Here is a 22,195-nt window from a genome sequence, read left to right as displayed (position 1 = left end):
CAGAATTTAAATGTGTCAATTTGACTGCCCATGATTCGTTCACGTTTAGAGTCGAGTTGACAAAGCAGACTATCCAGGATGTTAAACATCGCAGTAGACGAGCTACTGGCATCGGATGCTTGCAGAGTGTCCTTTCAGTCTGCTAGGGGTTCGCCCTTGAGCAACAATGCAACGTCCGGCGTCCGACAGCAGGCAGAATGAGGTTGGCACCAAACCCAGATTATGAGATTGCGGGGCCATATCTGCCCTGTTTTCAGGAGATATTTCATCAAGGGGTTGACTCAAGTTGTCCCTGGTTATCAGGGAGCAAATGTTCTCACCTATGAGAGATGTCGTTCCCTTTAATACAAGCTCTGTTTCACCCACCAACGAATTAGAACTGGGGCGGGCTGCAGGCATGCCTATGATGAATATTCTATCGATAGACGCTAGGTACAATTAGGGGTTTTACCACTGTCTCAATTGTTTTTTAACCCAAACAAGGAACAGAAGACATTAATTCCTCTACCAGGTTGGTGCTGAGATCAGTTATCGCACTGTCAGGAGTTGTCAATCGAGGCATGTGCTGATTTTTCAGCATAGAAATCGGTGATCTTCGTGGTCATCTTGTTACAGGTAGCCATGTCAATCTCTTTTTCATCCAGTTTAGCTGTTCTTGAGGTACTATTTGTACCTCAAGTAGAGGTACAAATAGTTTTTGCAGAGAACCAAGGGCAATGGCAATCTTGCATGCAAGAAGCGTTCTTATTACTCTCACTGTTTTCGTCATCGTGTCTGAGACGAACAGGAGTGTCTGTGGCTGCCAGGGATTCATCTATCGCAACTAAGTGAAGAGGTGGGTCGAGACTTTTTGAGCCTGATGCTCCATTTCTCCTACTCTACCAGCTGCTCTTTTTTTTGCAGCACGTACTGCCATAGCTCCGGCTGCCCGTCGCTTTGGCATGTTTGCAACGATGTGAAGATTTTTGGGAAAGGAAACAGCTTCCCACCATTAGACACCAGCGCCGTCGCTAACACAGGACACAGAAGGTCTTATTCTTTTCTTCCTATTCAGTCTTCAGATCTTTCTTTGATCCGGGTGATTTTTAAATTCCACACTGACAAATTAAAGTGCTAATCTAAGTTGTGGATTTACACCTCCGATAAGCACAAACAAAACTTAAAAGAACTGTAACACCATCAAAATCCTCCAGTAAGGGATAGAACAAAAAAGCTGCGTCTCCTGCTATAACTGCTCAACACTCTGAACACAGTGCCTTGGCAAATCCAGTAAAGCCAGTGAAGGCCACGTTTCACCCCACTCGAGTGCTCTGCCTGGAAGCAGAGCAGTGCAGGGTGCGAAAGCACTCACTGCACACTAATCCTAGGGGGTGCCCTCACGCGCTCTCTGGTAGACCCCAGACCAGGGATCCAGATTCCTGGGGAGATTTCTATCCCAAGGTCACAGCTCTCTGATCGGAAACGCTCTGCTCCCCAGCTGCAATACACTTATTCAGTGGACTTCGATACACTCACCAGTGCCCGCTCCCACCAGCCTACTGTAGCTGGAGTCTCACATCCTGCAAGTGCAAGCAGTGCGTGTAATCTTCGATAAACAGTGCTTGCATCCTCTCCCCCGTGGGTGCAAGCAACGCGTGTGGATGAGAGGAAGCCGCAAGGTGGATGCGAGAAAATGCGGTGGTAAGCGTGCAGAGACTTACAGTAGCACCCGCCGACGTCTCTCGCCGATCTCCAATCCGACATTTAGAGGAAAAGTCCTATAAACATACAACTGCGTGGAACAACGATCGTGTCAAGCCGCACTGAAAGAACTGAAACGAATGCTATCAGCCGCATCCGACAAAATCCATCTGAGTTGTTTATGCTTTACATATATATAAAAATGAGAATTACATCAAAACACGATTCATCATACATTGATACTTGGAAAAAAAAAAAGAAAAACAATCAAATTTCATCATAATCAAAAAAATACAGAACATGATTCAGCCCAGGAAATATACATTGGGTTAATTACATTACATACCAACAATAAAATAAAAAAATCCAAATCAAATAGGAAGTGAGTCCAGGTTGTTCTTTGCCTTACTACAAATATGATGGCTGCCGGAGTCATTACTAGCGATTCCACCCCAAAGAAGGACGCCCAGAACGGATCTGTCCAATAAGTGGGAAAATGTGCATAACCTTTCTCGTATTCCAGAACTAGTGTAGGGCAGGCAGTAAGTATATGCCCGATAGTTTCAATGCTCTGTTTACAAAGCCTGCATATACGATCCTCTAAAGGAATACCCTTCCAGGGTCCCACATATTCTAAAACTGGGAGAATGGCTATGCGTATGTACATTACAAATCGTATTAGAACTTGCATTTGCCCATTTTCCATAGATACATAAGGGACTGTAATCCTAGTTCTAACCTTATAACTTCAACAGGGATCGCTCCCGGAAGGCCCAACAATGAGCGCTGTATTTTTGCCTCCAGCCTTTGCAACCAGCCTTCTATGGGAGTAATTCAAATGTATATAATATGCCTGGGATAATGCATTTCTTATATACTTTGTAAGGGGTCAGTAATGCAAGGGGGACAACTGCTTGTGTTTTTCCCACCATTAAACATTTAATTTAAAGAAACAGGTTTCAAATAAATCCTTGCTAATGCTACTCTATCAGGGAATTCCCTACCTAGTCTAAAGGCTAAGGGAATAACTCTTACCATACACAAACTGACCCTCACACTAAACAAAAAAACATTCAAAGTGAAACAAATCTAAAAGAGTGAACAACAATTAACCAGTATTGTATTTTGGATGCCCTTCACCTGTCCTGGGTAAATCCCTGCCCCAGGATTGTTCAACGTCAACATCCCCAAATGTTCAAAAGGAAAAGTAAAGTCTTGAACCAGTTCTTTTAAGTTCCAAGTAAAACAAAAGTTCAAACAAAAATCCACTGGCAACAGTTCTTCGGCTTTCAGTTGAAAATATACCATTCCAATTCCAGCCAAGAAAACAGCACCAATGGTAAACCTGGATATCCTCTTTCCAAGATTGCGTTGCCACAGTTCAAAGAGTAGACTAACAACTTCTCCTTCTACAACTTCACGTGTTTATGACCTCTGCAGTGTATTTGGTCAAATCGTTAGGATGCTGCTTCTAGGGTTGTTGCTTTCTTCTTGACAACCACCCTTCTACTACTGTTACCATGGGAACAGACTCCTTGGTTCCACAGTATAATACTACTTCAACCAAATAGCATAGCATTTCCTATGCCAGCTTGTACTGCTATCAGTCTAGCTTCTAATCTTACCCCATTCATAACAACTTTTGTGAATAAATCACTTACAGAAGGCTATGTTCCTTGTGCACTCAAGAGGGCACTGGTAAAGCCCTTACTGAAAAAACCTAATTTAGACCCCAAGGTACTTAAAAACTACCGCCCAGTAGCTAATCTATGCTGGCCCACTAAAATCCTGGAGAAAATAGTCTGTAACCAATTCCAACAGTTTGTGGACAGTAAGGACATATTGGACGAACACCAATCAGGATTCCGCCCCAACCATGGGACGGAGTCGGCGTTGTTAGCAGTCCAGGATGACCTACTGGAAGCAGCAGATAGGGGAAGCAATTCAATATTATTGATGCTCGACCTATCTGCAGCATTTGATACAATCAACCACAAGACTGTCCTTCAACGGACTAAGAACATCGGAAGGGCAGACAAAGTAGTGGTAGACTGGTTTGATTCCTTTTTACAGGATAGAACACAGCGGGTAACCCTGGGAGCATTTCTCTCAGAATTAATACAATTGAGGTGCAGAGTCCCTCAGGGGTCAGCACTTTCCCCGCTGATCTTTATTTTATACATTCGACCACTATTTGACATCCTGAGGAGACACAGTCTAAGATTTCACTCATATGCGGACGACACACAGATTTATGTGGAGACGGATAATCTTTTGGAGGCTTTTGAGACGATAGACCGTTGTGTGCAAGATGTAAAAAAAGTGGATGGCCTGCAACCAACTACAACTTAATGCAGGCAAAACAGAAATAATTCTGTTTAGATCAGAGAAGAAATATAGAGAGGAAGATACAAACTACAACCCGGAAAAACCTGGGAGTGAATATCCCATTCTCAAGGAAAGTGAAAAATCTTGGGTGCATTTGGCAGGAAAACCTGGCTAGTGAAGCCCAGACAGGGGCAAAAGTAAAAACAGTATATTACTCTCTGCGAATGCTCAGAAATGTGCTCCCTTTTCTATCATCTCAGGATCTCCCAGTAGTGGTGGGCGCCCTGGTTAACTCCCACCTTGACCACTGCAACAGTCTTGACAGGGATCCCTAGGAAACTAATGCTAAGATTGCAGAGGGCCCAGAATGCGGCCGTCAGGCTAATAGCTCACTTGGGCAAAAGAGATCATGTCTCCACAGCCAGGAAAACGCTACACTGGCTGATGGTGGAAGATCGCATCAAATTTAAGGTGGCATGTCTGGTGTACAAGTGCTATCACAAACTTGCACCTCGATATTTGAACACCAGAATTCAACACTATTATCCAATCAGAGTCCTTCGTTCAGAAGATAGATTGCTGCTATGTGTCCCGAGGACAAAATGCATCTCAAAAGGAGACAGAGGGTTCTCTGTATTTGGGCCTAAGCTCTGGAATCAGCTGCCCCTTAGTATCCGATCTTGTACTACGCTGGGAAGATTCAGAAAGGAATTGAAAACCTTCCTGTTTAAATTATCGTATTCCTTTAGGGTCGTTGCTACTTCGAACTCTCCACGGTGATTGGTCCAACTTTTAGTTAACATCTGCACCCGAATGTAGTTATCTGCCTGGTGCGCTCAAGAAATAAATCAAAATCAAAAAAATCAAACCAACTGCAATGTAACATCCACTGACAGTACCATACACAACCACAGTTCTGGTATTTCTGCTTCAATTTTATACTTCAGGATGTTTAAGCATTTTAAAGACAAGACACATTGACCTCTACAGGTAGTCAATGCACTCTTCTTTCCTATACACCAAGAAAAGGGCAGCCTGTTTGCCTCTTCTGTCTGTGTTACTGCCACAAGTATAACCTGCCTCTGCATCAAGACTGGTTTTCTCTCAAATTCAGCAGTCTCAGCATTACAGATTTGCTCAATCTTCTTACTAGCACCCAGCTCCCTTCCCCAGATTCACACCTTCTTGTTTCCAGCAGTTACCTTGAAACTATTGCCATACTTCCAACTTCAGGTAATAATGCCACACTTCTATCAGAGGACAATGAACTTAACAACTTTCTAAATCAGGTGGATAGATTTAAACAGGGCTTACTTCACGATAGAATGGTTCGCCTCTTGGCTTGGCTAATGTTTGTTCTTTTTAGAACAACAACTTCTAGGTTTAAAGAATAATTTTTCTTAATGTTACAAGGTACAGTCTTAAAAGGAAAAAGATATTTAAGTACATGTGATCATTCTTTAGGGTAGTTCTTCAACCATAAATACTTGCAAGGAATTGTATTCCCAAGTATTATCATGGAGATGCTTTCCAACTCCCATCGGGAATCACAATTGGACACATGTGACCTTCCTTTGATGTAATGAGTACTTGTAACAATTGTGAAAGTCATCGTTCAGGTTTTCGGAATGTTTTAGTAACCGTTCCAGCTTTAATTAGAAACACGCGACCACTCCGGCAACATTAAGAGTTCAACAATGGGAACTTGAATACTTTTCTTTTTACGTGAGCACTCTGACTTTTACTAGAAGTGCGCATTATACATTTCCATTGTAGACAACACCTATCGCAATGATAAACAGTTTATAATCACTTCTGCTCTTACGCATGTCACTTCAGATCTGGTAACAGTTACTGGCAAGATTTTTGGAGTGAACCTGGACGCCAAGCTTCACTCACCAACGTCAGGAACACTGCAGTTGCGAGCTGCTTCACCTTCCCGACTTCTTCCACTTCTATTACGGATTTGGGCACACTTGGGACCCCACACCCTACACAGGTGTCTCAGGTCTGGCAACGCTAACTAGGAGTCTTCTGTACTCCATTGTCCCTCGGCTCGCTTCCAGCGACGGGCCTCTGGTTGCTCCAGCCACTAAGCACACCTGAGAAAACCTTTACTCTCACAACATGTCTTTCTCAGAACAGTCACAGCAAGGCAGGGTTTGTGAGCAGAAGACCCCCTCAGAACTTGCAGGTGAAATCTGTTGTCTCCACTTCCCAGAGTCCTCTTGGTGATCACACTTCCTCATGAACTGCCAGCCTTCTGCTACTACTGCCGGCCTTCCAGCTCCTTCGCTCTACTGCTTCAGCCTTTTTTGCCTCATAGGTGGGGCAATGCATTTCAGGTGCAGGCCATTAATGTCAATTGCCTGACTTTTGCAAAGGACGTTTGGCCGAATTGTCTGTCCTCCACTTGTACATACTTCTTCAGCCCTCTTCTTCGTCTCAGTCCCTATGGGATTCTGGGACATGTAGTTTGCTTTATTAAAGTTAGATTTTTCTACTTCTTGTGTATTTAAGGGTATATGCAAATCCCTTATTAATTTTAACAGAAGGGCTGTAGGTTTTAACTTTATTAGAGGAAGATCGTGTAGATAAGGCAACACTTTAGCTATTCCTTTTAGTGTACCCTTGGTACAGAGGAAGACATTTATTTTTAGGGACCAAAAGAATTATTTCTTTTAGTATAATAGGGTTGGGTATTTCAACCTTAGATTTTACCACCTTAGATTTAACAGGTGGTTGAGAGACATTAAAATGGCAATATGTCATAACCTCTTCTGGCACAGTGGTAAGAATATCCCCTTCAGAGAGAAAATACTGTGTCTCACCCCACGGAATCTCCTCACTACCCTCGGCCTTGTCTCCATCCAGGTCATCCTCCTGCAGTACAACACCCCCAAGGTTGTGATCAGGAAGTGTTTGCCCTCCCCTGGCCATAAGGGAGTAGACTAAGCAGTGAGGGATCCTTCACAGCTTCCAGCTCAGCCTCAATAGAGTGACCCTCACACCTGTCAATCACCCTTTTGATAGCCAACAATTTACACCAAGCCTTAGGTGGAAGGACCTCCGAATAATGTGTGAGAGAGTGAGAGACCCTTATGGGGAGGCCTAGGTAGTTATATTTTGTATCCTGTTCCAAAGGTTTGCAGCCCATAGCCCAGCCTATTCCTGGGCAGCCCATAGCCCAGGAATAGGAAATAGCACCATATGCTCTTCTTCCTATTGAGATGACTTTTGTTTTTGAGAGGTTAATCCTAAAGCCATTAGATTGAGCATAATGTTGTAAGGCATCCAGAGTGCTGCAGTCCTACAACTGTCTGGTCCAGGACAACAGTGTCGTCCGTGTAGGAGAGCAAAGCTATCCTCCCCCTGCCCCCGCCCAAAACTTAGGTGGGAAGTTGTGGGCAGACTGCTGTACTAGATCTAGATCGGTCACAAAGATTAAAAAGGATGGGAGCAAGAACTAAAGAACTACACAGCCTTGTTTGATGCCAGTATTTGTAAAATAACTCTTCGAAGTGCACCCCTGCTGAGTCAGCCTAACTCCGACAGATTATCACTGTATAATAGTTTAATAAAATACAAGAGAGATGGATCATTCCCCAAACTTCCAGTTTGGACCAGAGTTTCACGTGGGAGACACTGTCAAATGCCGCGCAATAATTGAAGTAGAAAAAATATAGGCTGGACTCTGCATTCTGGTATGTGTCCAAGATCGAAGGACCCAGGTGGTATGGGTTGTGCTGCAACCCTTTCTAAACAGTCTGTTGATGACGCAGTAGTTTGTTCGCGTTCGATCAGGCAGTTAGCATTTCCAGTAATAGGGAGGCAAACATTTTTGCTCCAGAGTCCAACATTGCTAGCAGCCTGTGGTTGTTTGTGTCAAAGCGCAAACCCTTCTTGTGGACTGGTATGAGGATAGATGGCTGGAAGGTCGAGGGGACCTTGCAAATCTTAATAATGTGAAGGAAGAGCTTGTGCAGGATAGAAGAACATGATAGAGGATCTTTCTTGATAACCTCATTAGAAAGCCCCTCTGGGCCAGGGGCACTAGAGCCTTTGGCTTTTGTTATAATCCTGACCACGTCCTCCTCCTTGACATGGGGTAGAATAGATTTACCCAATTACGGCAGTTCACTTTCCTCATGGGGAAGCCCAGTATATCCCTGAAATGTGCGATATCCAAACCTCTTCCGTAATGACACATATTTCACGTGCTTCTTCTCCAGATCTAGGATGACAGAGCAAGTGCCAGCTACAGAACTTTCAGATTAGACACTGGGCCATAAAACGGGAAGTTGGATTGTGAGGTGCGTAAATCAGACATAGGAGACGTACAAGAGGACATGTTTGAATTAGATATATTTTATTAAAATAAAGAAAGCCTCCTCTAAACCTTACTTCTAATAGGATGTCTTACAAAGAAACTCTGTCCTCTGTCAAAAAACGACACTAACCCAACATCTGCCCTATCACCAGGACACAAAAAGACAATCTAAGTTTTAGCTCAGGCTAGGGTTTCTCCCCCTTAGGAAAATTATTGGTGGATGGTTTTCTGAACCCCCACTCAAAAAGATCTCAATAACTTTTCCAGCCCAAGGCTTTGTATAATAGTTCAAACATAAAATGGTCTCTCAACATTCCTTTTGGTCAAATCACCAGCCTTGTCAGGTAGTACGAATATTTCCTACTTTATCTCATCTCCTGGGATGCATTCTCCTTATTATACGCAACAGGTTCTCCTGACCTAGGTAGGTCAGTACTTACAAATAAAGTTCCATCTTTCCCTGTCATGGGGCATTTACACTCTGAGCCCTACGCTGCTCTCACCCCCTTGTGTGGTATTCATAGCCTCAGTCCTGTGTGGGTTTCAGGCCTGCTCAGCCCTGTTTTGGTTATCACTGCTCTCACCCCCTATGTGGCTGATGTGCCTACCCGGCCTTGCTTAATTTGTCACTTCTTTTACCCCCCACGTGGGGTATTCGGATCCTTAGCCATGTGTGGGCTAAAGGCCTGCTCAGCCCTACTTTGGTTATCACTTCTCTCATCCCTTTGTGGGGTATTCGAATTCTCAGCCCCCGGTGGGCTACAGGTTTCTCCAACCCAGTTTTCCACCCTCTTGTGTGGTATACATATTCTCTGCCCTGTATGAGCTTGGCTGTGGCCTCGCTGCTCTCCACCCGCTCCCCATCTGATGCTGCGTACCTCATGCTGTGCACTATCCAGCAGAGGAGCTGGTTAGTGGAGGTGGTCTCTCCGGCCAGCGTAGACCTGCACTCTACTTGGCACTGGTCTGAGTGGTCAGCCTTCTCCCATTGAATCTTACTTTCCGGGACTTTGGCATTGAAATGGCAGGACGTTGGTATGTCTCTTCTGGTTTGGCTTTGCTTCCTTCCACAGTGGACCCGGGCTCGTCAGGATACCCGCCTTTGTCGTATCGGCAGCATTCCCTGGGCTGCACTGGGTCTCCCCGCCCACCACACCAACTGCGTGCCTCTTTGACTCAGCTCCTTCTGCGAGAGAGAGAATCCCTCCTCTGCATGGCTGAGCAAGCAGGCATTTCTCGCTCTCCGACTGACTGATTCTCTGTTGGCGTCCAGGTGTATTTAGGTGCCTCCTTGGAATGGAAGGGGAGATTCCACTGGATCTGGTTTTCAAGAAAGGGCGGCAACCAATACAGGTTACAAACCAAGCCATGCACTTGAAAGGGGGCCTGTGATTTCCCTGTTCAATTCCCATATAACCAACACACACTTGGGACTTTGAAGTGAAGTGAGGTGAAATTAAATTGTTACTTCGGGATTTCTTGTCTGAAGGGTTTGGGATGGGGGGCTCACCCCCCCGTGCGATTCCACTTGATCTGTCCTCTAGGGAAGATATTGCGTAGCAGGCTCAGCTGCCTAGTCACAACTGGGTGGGTCCCTCTTGGGGAGAAGAGACATTCATGGATTTTTCAAAGAGGGTCCAGAACCGACACCCTTCGGAAAAATGCTGCCGCAAGCCAAAGGAATGGGGAGGACTCCGCTCATGAATATAGAAACTGTTAGGACACCCTGAGGCATAATACCCAAATACATTCTACCCAAGAAAGGGGATTTATCCATGGTGTTGGGGGAAGATGTTTCGAGTGAAGTCTAGAGTGGTAATTAAAAGATCACAATATCAGCCCAAGTGTTAGATATTCAATACCATCTCCTCTTCCGATGGTACTTCACCTCTCAAAACACTGAGCCAACATTATCCTAACACTCTGGTTTATGCCATAGGGGATGCATGGAAAGAGATGCATTCTATTTTGTGGGAGTGCCTCGCACTGCTTGGATTATGGCTTGAAGTTAGGTCCGCCTTAGCAAACATAGTGGGATGCAATGTTCCGAATGATCCTGCTATGATTCTGATAGGAATACAAGAGAATAGAACGAGAGATAACGCGCTGACCTCCAAGCTCCTCTTAGGAGTGAGGTGGTGCATTTCTAGGTTATGGAAGGAATCCGACCCTGCAATGAAAGTGATGTGGCTAGTGAGGGCTAAGGATCTGCTAGTAATGGAAGGTAATGACACACTCACTATAGAACATTGCAGGTGACATTTTCTCAATCTGGTCTCCCTTTCTGACGCACACAGCTTAAGATTGTACAAACGTGATGTGTCCCTACAGACTAAGAACACTTGGATGGTTTGATACTATACATTTAAATGTACAATATAATTTTGATTGTTGGGGTTGAAATCAAAGGTGCATTGGCAAATTGATGATTATCACAGGCCATGATAGATTTACAAATGGGACATAGATCATTACTATGCTTATTGAGTTCTTCTGTTTTTCTTTGAATGACTTGTGAATAACTGCAGACTGACTTATTTTCTTTCTTTTTTTTAAATCTTTTTTTTATTTTATTATGCTTTGCAGTACACACGAATAAAGCAGTCCTAGTGCCATCAGCACATACAATCAGGTGATACCATATTACATTCCAAGGACATAGAACTAATTTACTAAGTTACACCATCATATCCTCAAACTCTTAGTCCCTCCCCCCTCCTCTTTTACCGAGCCTCAAGGCTGCCCCCGTTTAAATAAACTGTCATAGCGTCAGACATTAATGTCAACATTCCTTCCCCCATCCCTCCTATTATACTTCCTCTATGCACTCTACTTATCTCATGCTGATTGTCTGCTTCCCTCGTGGCAGTTTTCAGTCGGGAGAGGAAGTGAGTTCATTCAGCATTTGAACCCAATCAAGCTTCCCTCCCTCCTCCTTCAGATCTCTATTTTTTAAAAAAATCTCTATCTCTGCCAATCCCCACCTTTGAATGTCTGTTATCCATTTCCGTTAAATCACGCCCTTAGAACATTTCCAATATATTGCGATCCTCCTTTTGGCCAATATTAATAAAAACTGCACTATCCTTTTCCGAGTCTTATCCTTCTTCTTCCCATGAACCAATCCCCATAGACAGGCGGTGTTTGTCCATAAGAAGCATGCATTAGTGTTTATCCTGGCCATCACCTCCTCCCCCCTTAAGCTATAATGACCGGGCAGACCCACACCATACCCTGCTGAACTCGGTCCACACCTTAGACAATAATGAAACAACTTTGTATCCATAGCATGGAGTTTCGCTGGTGTCATATACACCCTCTGATGAATCCTGCAAAGCCATCACCAAGCCCCCAGCCTAAAGTCTCCTCCAATGTGGCCAGGGGAAGGCAGCCACTACCTGATCCTAACCCTGGGGGTGGTATCAGGGGGGGAAGGATCACATAGGAGGAGGCAGCTACCAGGGGGAGGTGGTGACTCATCAGGAGAGGTGCAGTATTCATCTTCTGAGGACGAAGATGAAATTCCCAGATATTTAATGGCATAGCATCAATGTACCAATCCTTCTAGTGTCAATGGTTAAAGAACCTGTTGTAAGAAGTCAGTTAAACAGAACAAAGTTGTTGCATCAAAAACTCAGGATTTAACAACGATAGGCTGAGTTGCCATAATTCTGCCATATTGATAAATCCTCACTCCAATGAGGAATTACAAACTCCTTTAACAATCTACCCTTAATCTAATAACTCTCGGTTCATAGAACAATCTGAAATAATTGAAAATAACATGGAACAACTTAGGGTTACACATGCTTCTATGGACTTCAGTTCCAAGAATGCTAAAAGTACTGAGATGAGGAAGCAGAGCTCAGAGGCAATGAAGACTCTGTGAATGTTCAAAGATGCGGTCTAGTTGATGCCAATTAAAGCGCCCGAGTGGGATATTTAAAAGCCAGGATGAAGCCCAGCTGTGGAATGAAGGAGAGGACCAGAATGAAGGGGAAGAAGAGTAAGTCGGAGTTGATGGCTGTGCAGGAGGTGTAGCTGAGAAAGCTAAAACCATCTGAGGTGCAGGAGTAGCCACAGAGAGAAGCCCGCCAGCAGGAGTGACCAGAAAGGGTGAAAACCAGAAGAACTGCAGAGTACACACAGTTGAAGGTGGCGTACTTAGAAGAAGTCCAGCTGAGAAGGAGACGTGTGTTAAGGAGAAGTGCTCCCACAGCAGCATATGGCATAACAGGGAGGTTGCAGGAGTTCAACAGAGCTGTCATTGCTCCTGGAGACCGCCGCGCAACTTACCTGAGGCTCACAGAGGCGGGAGAAAAAGCAGACTAAAATCAGAAGCACTGCCGCGAAGCCCGATAGCTGGAGGGAGTCACCGCAGAGAACAAGTGAGTTGTCAGAGAGTGAATGCTGACACTGGGGTGCTCCCTAAACGAAGGCTGTCACAAAACAGCAATTCTGAATATCAAACAATTGACAACGTAAAGCAGAACATATTTAATGAATATCCAATAGTTAAAGAAAACAAAGTGGCAAACAACTAAAAGAGAGGAAAGTTTATAACCAGTGCTATCCACAGCCAAGAGGCTGGCAAAGGCTTTGGGTGAATTACCAGTGGGGAAAGCCTCTAATCAATACTACCTACAGCCAAGAGGCTACGGGCAAACCAGATCTAGACAACCACTGGGAAAAGCTCATAACCAGTATTACCATCAGCCAAGAAGTTGTGAGAAACCTTTGAAAAAGCAACTAAAGCATAAACCCCTTTTGAGAGATATAATTTTGGGAAAGCGTACAATCGTACATCTCACCTTGCCAACAGCCAAGTGACTGTGAAACCAGACTAAGTCGACAAAGGCACAACTCTTCCTTTTTGGGATTTCAATTGGAGAAAACTTGTAACCCAAACTGCTATCAGTCAGAAGGCTGTGGAGAAGTTACGAGACCCTTTAAGAATAATTCTTGTACATTTTGTTCTCAGTTTAAGGAAAACTGGAGTACAAGATGTCAAGAATCCGGAGACTAGAAGAGACAGTTGTTGGTTAAACTTCCTTCCAAGAGAGATTGGTGTGGGGAGTATTGGAATCAATATTCTCATGAAGTTTGAAGTTAGTTGTAGGAGTTTTCTTCCTGGCAGGAGAGTACACTAGGAAAGGGCAAATAGTGGTTAGTCTTGGCCAGGACAAGGAAAGAAGATGATGGTTTGATACCTTTGTGGCAGAAAGACATGTGGAGAAAACCTTTGTTGAATGATGAGACAAGAAGTTTTTTCTTTGAAATAAGTTTTATATAGCAACAGACCAATTGCATTTGATTTTGGAACCTGTGTTTTGAGGAGAAAGTCAATCATCCTTGCAAGAGAGATATTGTGGAAGACATTGGTGGGTTTTGAATTGTCAAGCAACTATGGTCCAAAGGACATTTGCTGTTTCTTCAAGCAAGACACAGTGACTGACAAAGACTTTTCTATTATCTTGAACAGAACTTTATTAAAACAGAACTGTCATCTGAATATTCCTGAATTGATCCAGGGGAAGGGAATACAACCCTGGTCGCAAGGAGTGCTTGCAAGAACATTTGAGTTTGAAAAACAAAACAGTTTTGTTGAACTACACTTTAGCCATATTTTTTATTTCATTTTATTCTTTGCATTTATAAAGTGCGCAGGGTAGGGCATTGTGGCGCTGTTACAGAAAGCTTGCTTGGTTACATAAGAGTGGCAGTGTCACATCTCTGTGGCTCTTGGTTACATTGAAATGAAACAATGGGGTGCTCACGTGTAAGTACTATTGAACAACTGATTTGAAAGCTACCAGCAGTTACTATTTAATATGATACCTAGCATACAAAGCTTGTGCAATATATATTGTTGTTGGCACAAATCCACAAGAGTAAAATAATTATTTTAATTTTTTTCTTTTACTCTTGTGGATTTGTGCCAACAACAATATATATTGCACAAGCTTTGTATGCTAGATATCATATTTTCATTGAATTGTGTGATTGATTCATGACAATAACCAGTCTAGTAAATGCTGGTAGCTTTCAAATCAGTTGTTCAATAGTACTTACACGGGAACACCCCATTGTTTAATTTCAGTATATAGCTCCATTTTGTTCCCGGGGTATTCTGGAGTTCCTCTCTGTTATCATCTTGGTTACATTGAGCCTGGAGACATTTGATAGTTACATTGACAATGAAAAGAGACAGTTGATGGTTACTTTGACATTGAAGTAGTGGGCAGAGTTACAATGAATAGGAAAACACACAGGTCTGGAGGGTTACTTCTTACAGCAGGGCACCAAGCAACTTTCAGTATCCTGTAGCCTGCTGTTGCATGTGGCGTTGTAGGTGCAGTGTGGTGAGCCAATTGCAGAGCTTAGTTTCGAGTGCTTTGCGGAATGATAGGCGAGAGGTTCGAATCCTTATGTTTGTGGGGAAGGCATTCCAATGTGTGAGGGCTAAGAAAAGGAAGCTGGAACCTCTGCTTTGGCTCTCTTGAAGGTGGGGACATTGAGCTGATTGGAGTGGTGCAAGCTTTTGGGTCTGGATGAGGAGGTCCTGCTTATTTATTCTGAGAGGTATTGAGGGACTGTGAGTGAGAGGCATGAATGGGTTATGGCTAGGGTCTTGAACAGAATACGTTCTTTGACTGTGAGCCAGTGGGCATCACTTCTAGCTTGGGAGATGTGCTCTCTTTTGGGAATGCTCAGCGCTGCCCTGAGAGCATTATTTTGAATGATCTGTAGTCTTTCCAGATTTTTCGCTGAGGTGCCAGCAAAGAGGATGTTACAATAGTCCAGTTTTGCCCCAATGGTGGCTCTGGCTTTGGAGAGGCAGTTTTGCATGGATAAGTAGGGTTTTACTGCATTGAACAGTTTGATTGTGAGAGCCGCCGATTTCAATGTATGATTTTATTGTGTATATTAGTGCTAGGGCCAGATATATTTTGGGCACTAGGTCATTTTTCTTTAGTTTTAGTTTTCTAGGCAGGGACCTCTCTATTAGGTTAGGAAAAGTTAGGTGTGGGTCAAACCCCCTTTGTACTTTGAATAAATGGCAAACTTTGAGAAAACTTTACCTTTGTGTCCGTCTCGCATTTCTGACCCCTCACAACACTGTGCAAGTAATTAAATGGAACCAATCGGAATCTAGCATTTTATAACACCTTTTTCACTTGTTCCCGTATTCAAAACCATTCTCTGCTAGATATTGTGAAACCCACATCCCTTTGCCATTTGTCGTTGATCCCAAGGTCCAACAAAGGTCTCCTCTCCTGCAACACTCTAAACAATTGAGAAATAACCCCCTTCCCTTAACTCGAAGACAACATGGTTTGTACTGCCGGATCAGTATACGGCTCCTCTAGGATTACCTCCCATAATTTAGCCATTCGGTTACCAGTGTAGCATATGTGAGAAAAAAGCTGCTTAGCATGTCATACTTCCCTATCCATTGTTCAAAAGTGAGTAGTTTCCAGTCTACAAAAAAACATGCTAACCGTGTCCACCCATTAGTTCGCAATGTCGAGAGGCTCATGCCTCTAAGCACTTTCAGGATGGTCACTGAAAACCCTAAAGGCAAGTCTGCACTATACATCCCCATAATCTTAAATTTAGAAAGCAATTACTTCCACATTCTGCGTAGAATGTTAAATATGCTTGTGTCACTCCTAGTACCCATCGGATTCCAGAGCAATTCAATTCCCTGTCTGTTTCTTGGGGGGAGTTCCTAGCAATCCTTTTATTTCTCCATCTGGCGAGTTGTCCCATTAGGCCGTGATCAACTTATGTTATTTCTAATACAAATTGGGTACAAAAAAATAAAAAAAGAGTAACATCTTCAATCCAGTGAGACAATAAGTCACAAAAATAAATATTAAATGGCCCACAGTTTTACACAAAATACATCTTAGTTTCTAGTAATGCACATATCCCCTCCAAAAGCAAGCCTGTGGTAAAAGTGGCCATAGGAAAATGTGTGTCATGTCCTTTGGCAGCATGCAGAGTAATAGAGGCTGGCATGTTGGGAGCAATATGTGAACAGTTGTTTTATACATAAAAACAGATTCTGGTAGTATGGCAATAGATCATTAGTGCAAAAAGACTTCTAACAAGCTACATCAAAGAAACAGATGTGTAGCAAAGGCTGCTGTGGGTACAGAGGTCTTTGTTTGAAGGATATTACATTCTTGACAATATGTTACAAATAATAGACAACATTTCAACAACTGAACCAGATGTATATGAAATGCAATGCAAAATACCTTGGATTTCTAGTTCGTAAACGAGAGACAATGGATTGTGGTTCTTCAGGTGTAGTCAGCATCATCACTAAGCCATCTGAGAAGAATCTCATGTACCTGCAAATAGGATGAGATTAATTCAAGGGGAGAGTTGTTCAAATTTAACTTATCTCAACAAAATGTGAAACCAAAAACATCATTCAATATGAATGCCACTCGGAAATGTGGTAAAGTCAGGGACTTCAAGGGTGGTGCATTAACAAAAAAACAAGACCTTCACTGCCTGGCCAGAGTTAAATACAAAGCTCTAAGAAATAGTTTGGGTATAAGCAGACAGTATTGTCACAGATGGCATACAAATAACTCAGACTCAAGGACGGTTCATGGATGTTTTTATTTTTAAATTGTGTGGGTCCTAGGGATGTCCCTCCCTCTCACTCTCGTCTGCATTGGGATCTCCTCAGGCATCCGTGACCCAAAGTTAGTTCTACCGAATTGTAACCTCTACTGTCTAATTTACTACTTGGGGCTACAGATCACTTCCTGAAATGGTGTCTCTCTAAACTCCCTTCAGGTGTTCGTTATTTTAAAAGAAGTGGGATGTGCCTTTCAGACACACTGGGCTGTTCTTCCATATTGAGGCCTTCCTTCCCCTTTCCCCTGATATATCTCCTACCCACTCTCCTCCTCCACTCCTGTGTTGTCCTTTTCCCTCTGATATCACTCAGACCTTCTACTCCTACATCACCAATGTCCTTTAATTCACACAACCACTGCCCATAAAATCATTACACAAAAAAAAACTAACCTCACTCACTTCACATTCATGCTCACTCATACCGCAGTACCCTTACACTAACTAAACTAATACCTCACCTGTTGATACAATGGCCTCCACACTCCACCGTTTTCTACTTCCTCATCACGTCTCTTTGTCCTCCTCCGACCTCCCTCTGACAACACAATGCTTCCTGTTTCCGGCCACCTTCCTTATACCCCCCCTTCCTGTGATTGGTCAACCCTCCCTGACCAATTCTGCTTCACTATCCCCACCCTGGAGGTGTTATAGAGCAAAAAAGGCATTAAACACCTGTTAAGTCTAGCCCCTTCTCTGGTGCAGACCCACCGCAGTATGTCAATGGTGCTTTGTTAAGTTCAATGTTCAAGCTCCTCTTAAGTGGCTTGCTGCTGGCCTCCCCTAATGTAAGTGCCCCCCAAGGTCCATGTCCCTTGGGATAGTCTTTGGTGGTCCAGTGGGCTCCCTGTAGCCCAGGCCGGCTGTTCGTCACAATGCTGCAGCAGAGCCCAATGTGCTTCACCACCAGGCAGCCACAGCAGTGCATTTCCACCTCCCTCTCTTGGCATGCGCTTTGCTGATGCTGCTTTTCTGCTGGTGATGGAGTGGGGAGGATTGTCCACCAAAAAAAAGTCCCAGGCTCGTGAGGGCGCTGGTTTCTTTTTCTTGATCTGCCGGTCGTCCGATTGTTGAGTTCTAAGGAAAACAGAAAAACTCTGGAGAGCATGGTCTTTTTGAGACATCGTGCAAGATAAACTGTTGGGTCCCCCACAGCTGTCTTCGCCCTCAGGGTCAGGACTGGCTCTGGATTGTTTAGTGGCAGGTGTCCTTCTCTCCGCCCTGACAATGCCAGGACACTGACCTTGTCACAGTATGCAGTGGAATGTGTGGCGCAGAAAAGGCAAAGGTGTAAAACTAAATGAAACATGGAGATTCCAAGATGGCCGCCAGACCGTGAGGACGTGCACATCAGGTCCTCTGTGCTGACAGCAACAAAAAGCAGTAATTCACGGCCACAAAAACTGAAAACGAAGTTAATCCAGGCATTTGAAGAGGTCCATAGCACCTAGAACAAAAGAAGCCGTCAATCGCGGACCGCTGAAACACCCAAACGCACTCTGCAGAGCCAAGAAACGCAGAGAACAGAAGAACCCTATGAGGGCCCGAAAGTTCCCCGGCAGAGGGTGGGGGGCTGGACCGAGTTGGCCTGGAGCCTGTAGGAGGAACTGAGCAGACAGCACGTAGCGGACCAAAGCCCACGCGAGCAACAACGCATAGGTGAAGTGCCCCGGTTGATGTCCTCCCCCCCCCCCGGCCTCAGTGAGTGCCATAGACGGAAGCCTGGGCCACTACAGGGACGTGCGCCGGGAGATCCGGAGCAGACACTGATAATAGTAGCCGCGTCGAAGATATACTGCGGGCACCTGTAACCCGCGGACGCCCCCCCATGAGTGCGGGGACCACACTATGGAGGTCGCCAACCCAGTACAATGGAGCCACATACGTGGGGCGCACTCTGCCTGAAACTGCGCAGGCAATTGGGGCGGCATAAAGGTGGCTTGACCCGCCCTGTGAAGAGCACCACAGAACAACTCACCCCGTGTGATGGCAGGTACGAAAGGTCTGATCCAGCCTGAGGCCCAGCGGAGCCTATGAGAACAGGCAAGTAACAGAAATCGGCAAGCCCAGAACACCGGGGCTAGTATACCTCCCAGGCTGTGGTCCCTCAAGACGCGGGTGTACATAACGGCTGGCCCTGGAGGAGATAACAGTAATGCGTTTTGTAGACCTTGCTGCGCGCACTACCTGAGTCAGCGCGGTTCGGCAGAGAATCGGCATCGACGCGAGACATAGTGAGAGAAAGGTTAGACAGAGAGATAATTAAGCTGAGCGATAAGCTTGAAAGGAAGGAGGAAGGAACGGCGCCAACACCCGGACCGCAGTCTCAAAACAACAGCTGATGGCATACAAATAACCTAAGACCCGTAAGTGAAAGGAAGGATAGCCCGGGGTGGACAAGGTCGGACCCACCATCCCCTTAGAAGATGTACAATTGGGCTCAGTCGGGGCCTTTCAGCAGCATGCCATAACGGACTTCGGGAGAGAGCAGCGATCCGTCAGATGGGGCCGGGACGGGTGCTTTGAGAGCCGCTGCAACACCCCTCCTCCTGCCAAGACAGTACAGCGCGGTCCTGCAGGTCAACCAGAGAAGGCAGACAGGGGGCCGGGAATAAACCTAGCCCATGAAAATGAAGAACAGAGGGCATAATCTGCCGACAGCTGCTCCCTGCACGGCCCGCAGAGGACGCTGACAGAGTGAGAGGAATAGAAGAAGCCGGGGCAGGTGGCGCAGATGATCGATAGACATTGCCAGCGAGAGAGAGGCCACTGGTAATACCGGAGGCTACAACAAGCATATCACAGCACCGGGTTCAAAAGGACTCCACAGAAGGAGCAACGGGCTAACGGCTGTCCGAGAGGTAGAATGCGCAGTGTCTTGCATCAGTGGACAGTTGCTCCTCAAATAACTGATAGTGCCCCCAAGAACTGCCAGCCCAATCCCACGTTCCAGGACCCACTGCATATAAAGGAAAGTGGAGCTCCTGCAGAGCACTGCTCGAAGATATAAGCCACTCATTGGTGGTGGCCAACAGTGGTGGTAGAGGGGAGAAGTGGTAGTAAATCCGCTATAAGAGTTACACACAGGGCGTTGACCACCAAAGTGGCGGAACATAACACGGCAGAAAGGCCAAGACAAACAATAGACAGCTGAAGGGGAGACGATGGTGGAGCAGTGAAAGGAAGGGAAGCCAAAAAGAGAGTAAAGGCCACTCGATTGGTGTACCACTGTCACAGCTCCCCGTACCCGGTCTGCTCTCACCACCCCCGGTTGGGGCAACCCAGATGCCAGGAATCAAAACAAAGTCAGGCCCATCAAGAATAAAAACACTGGTTAGAACCCACTTGACCTTGCAGCGCAGGCAAATAGCACTCCCCTAAACACAATGGCTTCTGATAAGGAGGAACTTTTAAACTGTCTGAAGGGAATGGAAGCCAGACTAACAAGCACGTTCCAAAACCAGTTACAACAAATGAAGGACGAACTGAAATCCCCCTTGCAGGAGACAGTAAGGAAATGGTGGAATTGGGGGAAAGAGTAGACTTAGTGGAAAACGGACACTAATGTATGGCAGAGGAAATAAAACAGAATAGTGTCCTGCTGGATCAGCTGGCCAATGCAACAAAAAATCTAGAGCTCCAGGCGGAGGACCTGGAAAACTGCTCAAGAAGATCTTACATCAGGGTCAAGGGCCTGGCAGAGTCGGTGCTCGATAAAAACCTAAAAGACACCATGCAGCAATGCTTCAGCAGCCTGATCAATGATACCCAACTCGAGAAGATCGTGTTTGACAGAATACACTGTGTAGGCCGCAAGAGAAATGAACCGGAAGCGAGGCCAAGGGATGTGTTGATAGCCAGAACATCCTACTGCCTGAAAGACGACATCCTGAGAGCGGCAAGAACCCACACTGACCTCATGATCAATGGCAACCGCATACAATTATATTAAGATTTAGCACTGGTCATCCTTCACAAAAGAAGGCTAATGCAGCCGGTCACGAAAGCTCTTCAGGCACAGCATATACAGTACAGATGGACTCACCCATTCGGCCTATCATTCACATGGGAGGGGAAACAGAGGAGAATCAACACCTGTGAAGAAGGCCTCTCACTACTACAACTGGAAGACAACCAAACCCGAACCGACACCAGGCCACAGCGAAACCCACCAGGCACAGCAGATAAGCCATGGGAATGGTCGATGGAGAAAAGAAGACCAAGAAAGGTAGAGAAATCTAAGGACCTTCAGCAGAGTCAAGAATGACCGGACCGGCAGGGGTATACACCAGGAGGTGACCCATAAAACAGACATTTGTAATGAAACAGACCACGAAGCACAGCCCGTACAGATTATAATAGAGGCGTCTGCACGGAGGTAGGAGGACATCACATCTTGGAATCTTCAGTCAGGATAAGGGTAGTCCGAAAACTTGGAAAGGTTTATGGCCCAACACCTGTATGAGACCGGCGGATGGATTCTCAGGAACCCAGGCCACAGGAAATCCCAGGTGCAGGGGGGAGGGGGATGGGGGGAGGAGGGTAGGGAAGGGGGAATGAGGGGGAGGCAAGATGCAAGATACACAAAAGAAATATATGCGTAAAGTCCAAGGGTTGAAAAGAGATCCGGAATGGAGGGTAAGGGAAAACTAGACCGGAAGCAGGGAGTGAGACAAACGGGCCGACCTAGACCACTGTACGATGGAGGAAGCTACAATAGTATCACTTAATGTGCAGGGGCTGAATTCCCCCACTAAACGTAGAGCAATTCTGGGTAGACTGGAAGCGATGCACGTAGCGATAGCAATCCTTCAGGAGACAAACCTCCCCCAGAAAGATGAAAGGATGATGCGATGCAAGACCTACCCTCTCCAGTACTTTGCCTCAAGTGGCAAAAAATCAAAAGGAGTGGCAATCCTGTGCAGTTGTGACCTAGGATTCCAAAAACCACACATAAGGGATAGTGAGGGGAGAAACGTGGGAATCAAAGGCACAATCACAGGCCAAACACACACACACAAATTTAGCAGTATATGTACCCAACGAAAAGACAAGACTTGTATTATCACCAAATTGCTCAAGAAAGTGGGAGGGTGGTGCGAAGGCCAGCTGATCATAGGTGGGGACTTTAACTGCGTGATGGACCTGAAGTTAGACAAAACGCTCCCCCCTACGGCTGCAGACCAGAAGAAAAGA

The 22,195-nt window shown here is 45.3% G+C and overlaps 1 protein-coding gene across 4 annotated transcripts in view; it reads right to left on the bottom strand.

Annotated features, from left to right (window-relative positions):
• Positions 1 to 22,195, bottom strand: part of FBXO9 (F-box protein 9) — a 1,471,688-nt gene that overhangs the window by 125,187 nt on the left and 1,324,306 nt on the right. For all 4 annotated transcript variants that reach the window (XM_069606124.1, XM_069606121.1, XM_069606123.1 and 1 more), the window contains one exon: positions 16,606 to 16,701. In XM_069606124.1, coding sequence (XP_069462225.1) covers positions 16,606 to 16,701 — 96 coding nt within the window. The remainder of the gene's footprint in view (positions 1 to 16,605; positions 16,702 to 22,195) is intronic.

Source organism: Ambystoma mexicanum, chromosome 4p (assembly GCF_040938575.1).
Source record: "Ambystoma mexicanum isolate Mex_15411 chromosome 4p, UKY_AmexF1_1, whole genome shotgun sequence".
Taxonomy (NCBI): domain Eukaryota; kingdom Metazoa; phylum Chordata; class Amphibia; order Caudata; family Ambystomatidae; genus Ambystoma; species Ambystoma mexicanum.
The sequence above is the reverse complement of the archived record's forward strand: the minus strand, read 5'-3'. Positions and strand labels throughout refer to the sequence as shown.